The sequence below is a fragment of the Ascaphus truei genome, chromosome 8 (genome assembly GCF_040206685.1).
Source record: "Ascaphus truei isolate aAscTru1 chromosome 8, aAscTru1.hap1, whole genome shotgun sequence".
In the NCBI taxonomy this organism is placed as follows: domain Eukaryota; kingdom Metazoa; phylum Chordata; class Amphibia; order Anura; family Ascaphidae; genus Ascaphus; species Ascaphus truei.
In genome coordinates this window covers 54,530,558-54,544,575 of record NC_134490.1, presented here as the reverse complement: position 1 = coordinate 54,544,575, position 14,018 = coordinate 54,530,558, and the positions used below count along the sequence as shown (strand labels likewise).

The 14,018-nt window shown below is 43.2% G+C and overlaps 1 protein-coding gene across 1 annotated transcript in view; it reads left to right on the top strand.

Annotated features, from left to right (window-relative positions):
- The first annotated feature begins 5,338 nt into the window (after window positions 1-5,338).
- The window catches only part of TIAL1 (TIA1 cytotoxic granule associated RNA binding protein like 1), a 29,009-nt gene continuing 20,329 nt past the window's right edge, over window positions 5,339-14,018 (top strand). The window contains exons 1-2 of the mRNA XM_075612047.1: window positions 5,339-5,603; window positions 13,216-13,312. Coding sequence (XP_075468162.1) covers window positions 5,368-5,603; window positions 13,216-13,312 — 333 coding nt within the window. The 5' untranslated portion in view covers window positions 5,339-5,367. The remainder of the gene's footprint in view (window positions 5,604-13,215; window positions 13,313-14,018) is intronic.

The window sequence follows — 14,018 nt, the reverse complement described above, 5'->3', positions numbered from 1 at the left end:
CTAACTTTTGAGCAGTGCTGTGCCTTATGTATCCTCTGGGGGCTGGTACAACTCTGACATCACTAATCATGGATTCAGAGCATGTGACCACTCCCATCCATACATAGGGCACCTCACCAGGGTGTGAGGGCAAACCTCCATAATTACTGCTGGCATGCCCATAACTTACCAGGCCTTACTGTCAGCAGGAGAGATGACTGTAATCCATTTTACAGCATGGTTACACATATATATATATATAATAAAAAATGAATAGACGATACCGTTCTGTGGCTAACGAAATGCTTTTATTTGTGCGAGTTTCTGAGATACACTGATCTCTACTTCCGGCGGTGTTAAATTAAAGCAGGCAAGGGGTTTACACACATTATATATATATATATATATATATATATATATATATATATATATATATATATATACATGTAGAGGTATCAGTACCGTGTTAGCCGTGCTTCAATAATCAAAAAATAAATAGATGATACCGTTCTGTGGCTAACGAAATGCTTTTATTTGTGCGAGCTTTCGAGATACACTGATCTCTTCTTCCGGCGATGTTACAATGAATGAAGCAAGGATAACTTAAAAACAGTGTCTCTTGGATAATTACTAAATTATATATAATTTACTTATATATATATGTAGCCATGCTGTAAAATGGACTACAGTCATCTCCTGCTGGCAGTAAGGCCTGGTAAGTTATGGGCATGCCAGCAGTAATTATGGAGGTTTGCCCTCACACCCTGGTGAGGTGCCCTATGTATGGATGGGAGTGGCCACATACTCTGAATCCATAATTAGTGATGTCAGAGTTGTGCCTGCCCCCAGAGTATACATAAGGCATAGCACTGCTCAAAAGTTAGGCGTTGATTAGAGTTGGTTGTAGTAGTTGGAGTAAGGAGCAAGTCTGAGTACAGACTTGGGAGGAGGCAGCTCATAATACTGTGACCAGGGACCTGGCACAGGGAATATCTCTCTAAGGGGAGATAGGGAATCCACCATATAGGGAAGAGACACCTTTCAAAGGGAAGTGCGTTGAGCATGAGCGGCTGAGCACAACCGCTGTGAGGGGCAGCTGGCCCACCTCATTGCAATAAAGATGATCTTGTTCAATCATACCCTCATGTGTAAGTGTGGAGTGATTACACAGAGGAGTGCACCACAGAGGAGTTCCTCACCAGGACCATCCACAAGCGGACGCTGGGATCCTGATGAGGTGGAGGCGCTGCACTGGATCTAGGTAGGACTCATGCACACTACCTCAGCTGCCTGTCTGGGTTGGCAATCCCCACACAACATCATGCGGGAGACTCATGAGTCCTGTTGCCAACAGGTGCACCACCAGACACTACACTGTAATGGGGACTAGTTAGACCACAGGGGGCAATGTGAGATTGGGTGGGTCAGGCCAGGTCAGAAAATCCGTTATATATATATAACTTATATTAGGAGTTATATATAATGGTAAGGAGAACAGTAAGCACTCCAACGTTGTAATCCAAATAAGCCTGGTGTTAGTCCTATAAATAATGCAAATAGTATGTTACCATCCAGCAGGGTAGCAGAACAGCAAAGAGTGGCAGCATTCAGAGATAAGTGTACAAGAATTGTATTGTAACAGACACAAAAACCTGATCTGTTGCACTCTTTGTTGTTCTGCTACGTTGCTGGATGGTAATGTACTATATATATCTACTATATATATCCTGTTCTTGAGGACAGGAGTTGCCCACTCCTGGGTTAGGGTATGGGTTACACTGCATATTAGGTATAGGGTAAGATCTAGGCTGAACAAGTCTCCCGCTTCGGTTAAATAAGGCTGTCCTTTAAACAACACAAAAAATATGCCTTGTGTACCTGTCTCGCTGGGTACCTCTATATATAAAGGTAGCGGTACCCAGCGAGACAGCTAAACAAGGCATTTTTTTAGTGTTGTTTAAAAGACAGCCTTATTTAACCGAAGCGGGAGACTTGTTCAGCCTAGATCTTACCCTATACCTAATATGCAGTGTAACCATACCCTAACCCAGGGGTGGGCAACTCCTGTCCCCAACAGGTCAGGTTTTCAGAATACCCCTGCTTCAGCACAGGTGGCTCAACTGACTGAGCCACCTGTGCTGAAGTAGGGATTTCCAGAAAACCTGACCTGTTGGTGGCCCGTGAAGACTGGAGTTGCCCACCCCTGCCATAACCAGCAGTGTCTGAGTCCTAATAACCTGGGAGAAAATAATTTCTGGCTAAATAGTGGAAAGTGGGAAGGTTATAGGGCCAGCTGCCGGGAAAAACAGACACTTTGATACATGAAACTTCAACTTTCTACATTTTTAAATCCTTTTTAAGGTATCAGGCTGCATAATAGATTGTCCACATTTAGCTCGGGGATTGCAATACAAATTAATTGAAACAGTCTTAACACAGATGTTTCAGCACCTTGAGTGCTCATTAATGTATTTAATAGTGGTAGTAAAACAGGAATTTGCCACTGGCCAAAGCCATCGAATGTTCAAATGTGCTGTAATGCAAAATAAAGATGCATTCCCACTAGATTAACCACATTGCTAGCTGGAGTTGCTTAGTGATAACGCTGCCTTTGATGCAAGTAACCCTGGTTCAGCGCTCCTTTAACTGTGTGTAAGGCTTGTTATATAGTAGGTGCTGGTGCACGTGCGGGCACGCACCTGGCGCTGCGCATGCATGTGGCGTGTGCGTTTCGTTTATATGTTGTAAGCAGTGGCATGCGCGGCTAGGAGGCGTGGCTATAGACGTCATAGCGATAGCTGCTCTGTGATTGGCTTGTCGTGCGCGCGACTGAAGTATAGAACGCCAGGCCTGGACACAGCCAATTCTAATTGCCACGCGCGCACGGTAGCGCATGCGCGTGCACTATATTACATGCCTAAGGCTGCAGCCAGGCTGGGAGCGGGCGCACTGGCGCTCGAGCACCGTGACATCATGCACTCTGCTTGGCCTTGCTTTTCCTGGCCAGCTAGTTGCGCGTGTATGTGGGCGTGGCAATGACATCACGGAGCTGGTTCGCCCTCATTGGGCAAACTGCTCACGTGACGCGCCAGCAAGTGGAATAAACAAATTTCCTTGCCTCTGCAAGCAGCTGAGCGCCGTGTGCTCACGGGCATGCACAGGCGCTCGCTCACGCTGGCCACACATTGCTGCAATGTGTTTCATCGTGACGAGCGCGCCCGCTCAGCATCACCCTGGCCGCAGCCTTAGTCACTTTATCGCCATGTGTCTCAGGCGCCAACATTAGATTGTACGCTCGAGGATAGAGTCATTTGTGACTACAAAATGCTATGTACAGTTCTGTGTACAGTCAACGTTACATAAGTAAAACAAAATTATATGTATATATTATTATAGGAGGCCTGTATAGCGCTCCTGGTCCCTGGGAAATAAGAGATTGGTTATTAATTAAAAGGAGCATATTATACGCTTTTAAACAAGCAGAGTTGAGGCAGAGATCTTGTTCCTGCTCCACCCAATGACTTCATAATTTTATATAGTGTGAGTTTGTGTAGCAATGTCACAGACAAATTAAACATGAAATGGCCTACAGTCTCACAGAACCCTACTAGAATCTTCTGACACAGTGCTACTGTTAGAAAACATAAACAAATGAACACATGACTACATGTATTTTATCATGTGCTGGTAATGTAATAAATAAGCTTTATAACAGAATCTGAGCTTCCAGAGTAAACACAACTTGAATGTAAAATACAAGATCTTCAGTCATTCCACTGCATGTCTATGAGTACTTGTGTACAGCAAATGTTTCTCCTACTGGTCCTGCTTCTCTTGCACAAAACACGATAAAGCAAAGTTTGAGTAGCCAACTTGGTCCTGTAGAGTTTGTTATCCATTATACTGCAGTTTGTGAGTTGTAGAAATATGCATTGACTTGTCAGAACCTCATAGGTCTATTCTTCATGTCTGCTGTGACATTGTGAAAGCTCTTAACTGGTGGAGGGTTTTTGTCACTTTTTTTTTTTTTTTTTTACCCACCATAACTTTTTTAATGTCTGGTTATACACCCTTACCAGCTTCACGTTGCATAGACAGCAATCAATGACCTCGATGCAAATATAAAAAACAAACAAAATAAGTGCTCCCAGTGATAGTGGGACCATGTCAAATCATATCAATGACCTCGTACTGAAGAGACGTAAAAGGTCGAAATAGATGTATGTGAGTAGGGTTACTGGCTCTGCACTTCTTTAACCCAGGCTGTGCCGAAAAGCTGTGTAATGCGGCTGGCATAGGTTTCTAGGGGTTCATGTTAAAATGGACTAGAAGCAAAGAATGACTCACTGTCAGTGCTCATTTGCAGGACATTACCCAGAATCCCATGCGGCAGTGGCAGCGCTGTATGCTAAGAGATAATGGGGAAAGGCAGGGTTGCAGACCTGTCTGAGACGTACAAATGTACCCACCAGTGGTATTTTTATTTGCTGTAATTAAACCTTGCAATCGACATGCCGCGAGAGCAAACAGATCAGCACTGACTGCATTTGGGTCACCTCATCCTTTGGCAGATCTGTCAACTTTCACTGATTTTCTGGAGTCTGACTGATATTTAGCATTTGCGTCTTGTAAACCTGAATGGAGTCTCACAGATAGAGATTGAAACTTTTTTTAAATTATTATTATTATTAACATGAACATGTTGATCCCAGAAACCCCCAAATCTCACCAATTCAAGTCCTTGAACACTAGCCATTTCTGCCTTAGAGCAGGGGTGGGCAACACCAGTCCTGAAGGGCTACCAACAGGTCACTGAATAGGGATATCCCTGCTTCAGCACAGGTGCTGCAGTTGAAGTCTGAGCCTCTGATTGAGCCACATGTGCAGAAGCTGGACTGATTGAGCCCACGTGTCCTGAAGCAGGGATACCCTGAAAATCTGACCTGTTGGAGGCCCTTGTGGACTGGAGTTGGCCTCCCCTGCTTTAGTGCAAATAAAGATAACCCTACTGACAGGAGTGCTGTGAGGAGGCAGGAGGGCTGACATTTTGTGTGGCCACCAATAATACACCACCTGCTTTTTTTTTCTTCATTTAACCTTACAACTCAGACCCCTGAAAAGATTCACAACCCTGAACACTACAACATCGAATTGATTTGTCACTTCCCATCCACAAGGAATTTTGAGGAGACGGGTGCTGCAAAAAAAACCCCAGGGGGGTCACTCTGAGGTGAAGGTGGCAGGGAATATCATGGGAGGGGAATCAGGCGCGTGCGCGGGGCCGTCCCTGGCACGCGCACGCAGCACGCACTGCCTTTGAGGAGGAAGGTCTCGCGCCCGCGCGCGAGCCAGACAGTAGACACACACGCGCACACGACGCTTGCGCAAATGAGCGGCTCCCTGACTGGCTGGTGGTGGCCGCCTCCATTTTGTTTAGCGCCGGACGGCGGTGTCCGAGACTCGCTACAGGCTCCGGAGAGGCCGAGTCCCTGCCCGCCGCCTACTCCTCCGTTGTTGCTGCTGATACCGACACCGCCGCCTCCTTCGCCTGCTTGGGACGTACACGGGAGCTCGCGCGGATACTCGCCCGGCAGCATGGAGGACGACGGGCAGCCCCGGACCCTGTGAGTATAGCGCACCCCCCCTGAGCTTCCTACACCCCGGGGGTTAGCGGCCTCTGAGGAGGGGGTAACCCCCCCCCCAGGCCCGCCTTATAAAGAGGCCCTTACACCTTTAATAAGTCATGGGGGCTCGTGACAGGCCGTGTTCCCCTCACAGGGACCGGCCTCGGTAGGCCCGGGATGTGGTGATTTAGTTGTTGTTGTGACTCCTTGAGGTAAGCTGAGATTCCTCAGGGATTTGTAACCCGGTTACCTGTACTACATCCGGCGGCGCATTGTCGCCCCCCCCCCCTCTCCCCGGAAGCAGAGCCACGTCCTCCTGTCTGTGTGGCATTGTCTGCCCCCCCCCCCGCCTCCCCCCCGGGAAGCAGAGCCACGTCCTCCTTCTTGTGTGTGGCATTGTCTGCCCCCAGGAAGCAGAGCCATGTCCTCCTGTGTGTGGCATTGTCTGCCCCCCAGGTAGCAGAACCACGTCGTCCTGTCTGTGGCATTATCTGCCCGCCAGGTAGCAGAGCCACGTCGTCCTGTCTGTGTGGCATTGTCTGCCCCCCAGGTAGCAGAACCACGTCCTCCTGTCTGTGTGGCAGCATCTGCCCCCCAGGAAGCAGAGCCACGTCCTCCTGTCTGTGTGGCAGCATCTGCCCCCCAGGAAGCAGAGCCACGTCCTCCTGTCTGTGTGGCATTATCTGCCGCAATCTCACGCCAGCTTCCTCTCTGGGACCCACCTCTGACAATGTTCTCTTTTTGGGGCCCAGCATATATTGCAGCTTGGTACCAAAACATGATCTGTATTCACGCATAAGCATATATTTATACAGGTGTGTGTATATGTCCTATTTATTGTTGAAGATCATTGGGTAGGCCTCAATCCAGGAGTGTGTAAAGGGCTGATGATTATAGTTACAATTATATAGTTGCCCATAAACCTTCTCTGTACTGGAGTAGTCTGTAAATTGTAGCACTGAAGGAGTTAAGTGCACCAGTATTTACATACTGGAAAGGGCAATCACATCTCAATGTGTTTCAGATTTTTCTTTTGATGGATCCGGGTCCACCAGTGTCAATATTTGAATACGTGGCCTGCACCTTCTGACATCGGTTTTATATAATTGTTTGTTATTGTGCTATCCCTTGACTCCAGTGCTGTCCTAGTCTGCAACATACATTTAAAGGGCATCGCTATTTAGCAGTGGTTGTCACAATGGTCTGTTTACTGACCTTTCTGTGTTGGGGGAACTTGCATTGCATTTTGCCTCTAGCATTTGACAGGTTAAAACAAGCTTGGAACAATTCAGCAATTCCTTTCAGAGGTTTAACAGTTGTGCAGAGGGGTGTCTGGCTCATTCTGTTTATTGTGGACCTGGGATCACTTTTCTTTGGTTAATAGTCTTGTGAAGCCTGTCACATTAGTAGTGAGCTCAGTATCTAAGAATATGGAGAAGTGGAAGCAGTTTTCTGACAGCTGTTACTGAGGGGCCCACAGGAAAATAGTGACTCAGCATTTAAAAAAACACCCGTCTCAAGGAATCGGATGTATGTTGCTAGTGTACACACACGCTGATATTACATGGATTATATTTTGTAAATAGTTTTATAAACGTGCCAAGATAAACACACTTTACAAGATCACAGAAATAACATACATAAATGTTTTGCTTCACTTTGAGGTAAAATGAGGTGGTTGTATTTTTCCTGTGAATGGTGTGTGTATCTTACAATGTAGGCAAATGTGTTTTATTTGGCTTTGAATTAAGCAACACACGAGTTCTTATTTTCCCAGTAGTTTGTCAGTGAGTGTTAACATATGTTTTTCCGAAAGTATATAGTCATGTGGGAGACTTCTGTAGTTGTGGTTCAGTAGCGTAGTTGGGTACTTTATTCAGTGAAGGAAGCTCATCCTCTTGACACAGGTGTGTGTAGATGATTATTAATCAAATTGTTTTTCAAAATGCACAGAGGTTAATATTAGTCATAACTTCAGATTTTCCTACGTACGAATTTGTACCCATGAATCACTTAATTTGGATGAAAACATTGTTCTATAGTGTGTAAAGAGTAAAATCTGTTTAAATGGTTTGATAGTGAATACATCTTGCTTAGGCGTTTATTTCACAGTTGTTATTTTGAGACACTGCAGATCAAAGAAAACAAGAAGCCTATGGTCCCAGCCCTCTGTGTTGGAGTTGCCAAGTTTACAACATTTCATGAGAAATGTGCTGTATTGCACTGAATATAGTACGGCCTCGCACATAATACGACCCCTAAAGTTTTCAAGGTGTTCTACAGGAAAAATAAAAGGTGTTAGGCCTGTAATATAGTGGGCGCGCTTGCTCCGCTGTACGCGCGTGGCACTTATAATTGGCTGTGGATAGCCAGTCGTCCTATACTAGGGCCGCATGCGCGCACTGTAGTGAGCGTGGAGCCGACCGATTGGGGGGGAAGACTGTGAAAATAATCTTTTCGCGCTGAGACTGTAGTGTGTGTGTGTGTGTGTGTGTGTGTGTGTGTGTGTGTGTGTGTGTATATTTATCAAAGTTGCACAATGTTAATAAATAATTTATTCTTACAACATCTTTTTTTTAATTTTTAAAATATTATATAATATATACACACACAGCTTCCTCAGTGACACACAGACCACTTCAAAGTAACACACAGTTACCCAGTGACACACACACACACTGACAGCTTCCAAGTGACACACACACACAGTGCAAGAAGAAAACAAAAAACAGCGCAAAACCGCATTGTGAAGTATATCAAAATATAATTAGATCTTAAAAAAGGTGAGTATTAGGCGTACATCAGATAAAAAGAACAAACGCATTGAGTGCATATAGCACAACAGGTTACCACTCGACAGCAGGTATCGTAAATCACTGGCAGTCACAGCTGTGAAGATTCGTTACTTCTGCCTCACGTCCTCGATGCAGATTGTTACTGGAACTCCGTCAGTCCGGTGGTTCAGCCTCGTCAGGGGAGGATTCCTCTCTGTGATGTCGGCGTGTGTAGTCACATCGAGGAGCCGCGTTGCAGCCGAATGACGTCACAGCGACACGAGTGATAGTCTCTTCCGTACACGTGGTACGTGAATCAATCCAAAGCGGAGGAAAGTCCCAATCGCAAAAGAACAATGGGAATAGAGCTCAAAGTCACGATCTTAATGACTAAAATAGCCACCAAGCAGGGGCATAAGGGCTATGGTCGTACAGATAGACGTATATTATCCTACGCGTTTCGTAGCTGACGCTACTTCATCAGGGATTAGTTTAGCAATGGCTGTCGTCGGCATTAAATAAACCTCCCGCCTTCCGTATTGGACGGTTGCTAATTGGTAACAGTCAATTGGGTTGAAATGGGAGGCAATCCATGTAGGCTGACAGCCCTTGCTAATAATCAAAACACATGCATTTTATTAAAACATTACACTTAAACAACAAGATAAAAATCTAGATGTATGCCTAGAGAAAAGGAAAAACGGTATTAATATCATAGCCATTAACTAAAAAATCAGAGCTGAAATTAGATAAAACAATTATATTAAAAAAATATATATATATATATATATATATATATAAATATATAAAACAATTATACAGAGAGAAGGGTGATTCACCTATTAGTGAATCAATATAAGGCCCAGACATCTATGTGCTCATTTAACCCCTTGGGGGACATCGTATCTAGCTTAAAGATCCAGAACGTTTCTTGAGTGGAGAGTTTTTTTTTAACTCTGTCACCTTTCCTCCTATCGCAGGGTATATGTTGAATACCCCTGAACGTCAGACAAGAGGGGTCTTTATTGTGATGCAATAAAAATGTCATGATACACTGTGTTTCTCATATCCACTTCTGATGTTTCTGATGTGTTCTTGAATACGTATTTTAAGGCAGCATTTCGTACTGCCAACGTACTGTAAACCGCAAGTACATTCAAGTACATACACTATAAACATGGATGTACATAATATGAAATCTTCCACATTGAATAATTCTTTAGAACTCCTAGAAATTATTTGTTTTCTACCTGGGTGCATGAACTTGCAAATGGAGCATTTACCACAGATATGATTGCCACTAGGCTTACCACTCAACCAATTATTAGAAACTCCATTAGCAGTAACCCTGCCAATATCACTAGGGACTAATACATTTTTAAGATTTTTGGCCCTTCTGTAAATAAATTTTGGTGACTTCACAAGATGAGCCTAAAATAGCATCATTACACAATATACCCCAGTGTTTATTAATAATACCCTCAATACTTTTCTGTGCCGAGTTAAAATTTGTAATGAAAGCCACATCAATCTCGCCAACAGTGGCGATGATCTTTTTTTTTAGGTAGAAACATAGTCGCAATTCATATTCCTAACCTTTACAAGTTCGTTTTTTAGGTTATTCGCTGAGTACCCCCTCTCAATAAATTGACACGAGTTTGTCTGCTTATTGATCAAAGTCTTCAATATCGCTACAATTCCTCCTCAATCTTGTAAATTGTCCCCCTGGAATATTACGTATCCAGGAGGCTTTATGGTTGCTAGTAGCCATTAGGAGGTTGTTCATGTCTACCTCTTTGAAAATGTGTTTCAGTACTAACATCACCAACATCGGATATGGTAAGTTTAAGATCCAAAAACTCTACTTATGACATGTCTGTGACGTATGTGAATTTAAGATTACAATCATTTTGATTGATATATGACAAAAACAATTCGGTAGATTCAAGATCTCCGTCCCAAACGCACAGAATGTCATCAATATTGCGACGCCATATAATTATATTCTCAGAAACCGGGTTATTAGCCCAAATTACATGATCCTCCCAATCTCGTAACTCCTAACTCTTAAACTTACCATATCCGATGTTGGTGATGTTAGATACTGAAACACAGTTTGGGAAAACCAAACGTCAACTACGGCACAGAATATTGGAACATCTCGGCGACATCCGTAATAGTCGTGATACTCCTGTTGCCAATCATGTCAACACCCATCATCAGGGCCTGGCCACAATTCTGCGGTTTATTGGGATCGAAGCTGTCTCCAATCATAACAGAGGGGGAGATTGGGACAACGAGATACTCAAACGAGAATCTCGTTGGATCTATACCCTAGGAACACTCAAACCCAAGGGGCTCAATGAAGAATTTGTCTTCTCTCCCTTTATCTGAGCATCCTCTGTGATGAAGTGTTCACTCTAGTGCTTATGACCACAACTCTGGTTCTGAGCCATATACGTACTATGCTGATCTATATCTACTGCGTACCTACCCTTGGTACGAATGTATAATGTCCTAAGTTCACACGATTACTTACCAGGTTCCCTTACCTGTTATGTTTTTAAGCTGCTCCGCTTAGATCTGCTTTTTGTGGTTACTTACTGGTCTCAGGTTGGGACTATATGACTTATGTATATGTAGTTTTACCTGTATGGTCACCCATTGATATGTGATTCCATAACATAAGAGACATGCTGAGTGTCTCTATGGGTTTGAGACTGCATTACAATATTCAGGCCATTATACCAGACTTGGCATAAAAGTATAGTCACTGTGAGTCTATTGTCTATCAGTTGCTGTTAAATCCCCTTAGTATGGGAAGCATGGACACTTATGTCTGATACTGGATTTAACACGTTATATATGTTGGCCATGTTGTCATCTCATAGCTCTACCCATTTAAGAGGCTGGTATGCAGCTAGAGCAATCATGTAACCAACGGGCAGCTTCTGGCATTGTGATTTGTTTACCTAATAGCAGTGCAGGGGTTAAAACTCCCCCAGCCTGTCATTACTACCAACTGCTATAAATTGCGCATGCTTACAGCTTGATTTCACCTTTGAGAAAGCGTGCAATCACATGAAACGTACGTCAGGTGATCACACAGCGTGACGTCACCCCGCAGCACAGTCTACTGTGATACACGCTCCAGCTACTCTTAACGCAGGCTCCTGTCTATCCCCTCCTGACGGGCTACACGATTCAGCATGCAGCACTATCTATCCAAGCTAAGTATATCGTGTGCACAGCCCTTTTGTGCTATGTTTCTGCTATAATGCACTATGAAGGGTATCCTAAGAATTAACTGGTATTTCATACCATATCGCAGTCGCTACTTATTGAGATTGATACTATACATGTAGCGTTATTCTCTGCTCACTGAGACTGCTACAATGTGTGCTGCATATATACTAAACATGAGGCTCATCTTAGTGGAGTTCTCTGTTTAAAGTCAGCGTGTGTGTGTTTATGGAACCATTACTAGACGTTTCTATATGTTTCTAGATTAGAATCATTATGTGGTAACAGACATCAGCTGAATATATTATAAGTGTTGAGACTTTATTATATTACTATTGAGACATTTTCCTTATTATAAAAGTTTATGCCTAAAAAAGTACTCATAGTTATGAGGCTATAACTTGATACGGTCTGCGAACCGTGCGTCAGGGCTATACAATTGCACATTTTGTGCTAGCCCTTATCCCAGGATTCTATACTCTCGCTAGGTGTCTTTTTTACCCTACCATGCTGACCATTCAGATTTAACTGTGAGTGCTGTTACTGTGACTTCACGCTGAACTCTGCACATATATCATTATATTTTACCGGTCTGATTATTCCTTGCTTTCAGTACTATTTCAATGATTACCTTTTAAGGAATTTTCTCCTCCAGATTTAGTATCGACAGTTTTATAGTAACTGAGACTGCCGGTTTATTAGATAAAAGTGCTTCCTCACTGTAGGTTTGTACTTAGTTCTGCAGGCGTTAAGAGACATTCATAGACCGAGGCCATATGCCAGTTTATCTAGGTGCAGTGTTTTTCTTCCTTATCTTTTTTCCGTGTATGTACGTCATACGGTTAAAACGTTAACACATTTGGTATGTAATTTGGGGGTGGTCTTGGACCTGTTTACCACACCCCTCTGTACAACTACTATTTTATTGATTGTTGATATATTAAATTATTTTAATTCCTTACATCATATCAATTAGGTCGATCTGAGTGCATTCAGGGGGGAACCTTTTGTTGTTTTTTCTGTAAAAAAAAATGTCAATGTGAAGAACAAAATAAATTGCTCATTCTGCTTAAAAGTGAAAAACAAAAACGCTCAAAGATTGTGCACAATGAAATCTTGATAAATTGTTACCAATGTATTTTGTGAATTAAGTTTTGTCAGAGTAAAATGTAGTAGTCAGCTGGCATGGATTATCTGATTCAAATTTTAGTAGCTTTGTTTTCCCTGAGAAAATGTAGTTATTTTCAGGTTATTGCATCACCATTAAACTAATGCTCTCTGTGTCACTGTAAATTGGGACATGTGGCCTCAAAAACTTCCACACATAACTTGTCTAGTAAACAGACTTTCAGGAAAGTGTCTCTGTGACTAATTCAAGTCTCAGAAATTCATTTGTCTAAATCGATTAACAGACTTTTTAAAGCCTTTTCAAGATTGTCTTAATTGATGTGGGAATTTGAGGATTTAAATAACCTTGGACTTATTGAAAGATAATTGCCTTGTTTCAGTTTTTTTTCTCTCCTGTTTTACAGCCCAAAACTGTTCTGAGTTTTGACAGAGAATCTGGCTTTAATTTGTCCTTTCTTTCTGTGCAGATATGTAGGCAACCTCTCCAGAGATGTGACAGAAGTTCTAATTCTTCAGTTGTTCAGTCAGATCGGTCCCTGTAAAAGCTGTAAAATGATCACTGAGGTAAGTTGTCAGTAAACTCTTTAACCCTCATTTCCAAATGTGTATAATCTTCATTTTTGTTATCAGTTTCTCCCATCCACCCAGAGCAGTGTGAAGAAATGTAACTGTTGCTCTTACTATCCGTGTTGGTAAATAAAACGGAATGCACATACTGTGCTTACATAAATCAAGTAAGACAGACAGATGCAAAGGATCCCAGTTGTATTAATATCACTTGGTACAATGGTTCTCAAAATATTTTGATATGGGGCACCCCTGAAGGATTTTAAAGATCTCCTCGCTTACACATATCTCATTTGCCCTCCTTTTCCATGCACACCTCTCCACCCTCTACTTACTCCACATTCAGCGTCACATCATACTTGTCCTTTTATTTTACACACACTGCGTTTATCCTTTCTCATACAACACACTCGCCTTCTTTCTTAATTATAAAAATCACATGCACCCCCCTTCTCTTATACCATACACTTCCCCTTCACCATGCAAAGCCCTCGTTCCTTTCCTCCCTTCTTCCTACACAAACAAACCGTGAGCTGGACAACGGGCACGTACGTCTGCAGATGGAGAGGCCCCCATCTCTCCTCTGTGCCATGCTGAGAGAAGGATACATCTCCAGGCAGAGCAGGATGTGCCCACTGAGCAGCCAGTACAGCTTTTCCTTGAGCCTAAGCACCCTTGGCAGAGGGTCACGACACCCTGGGAT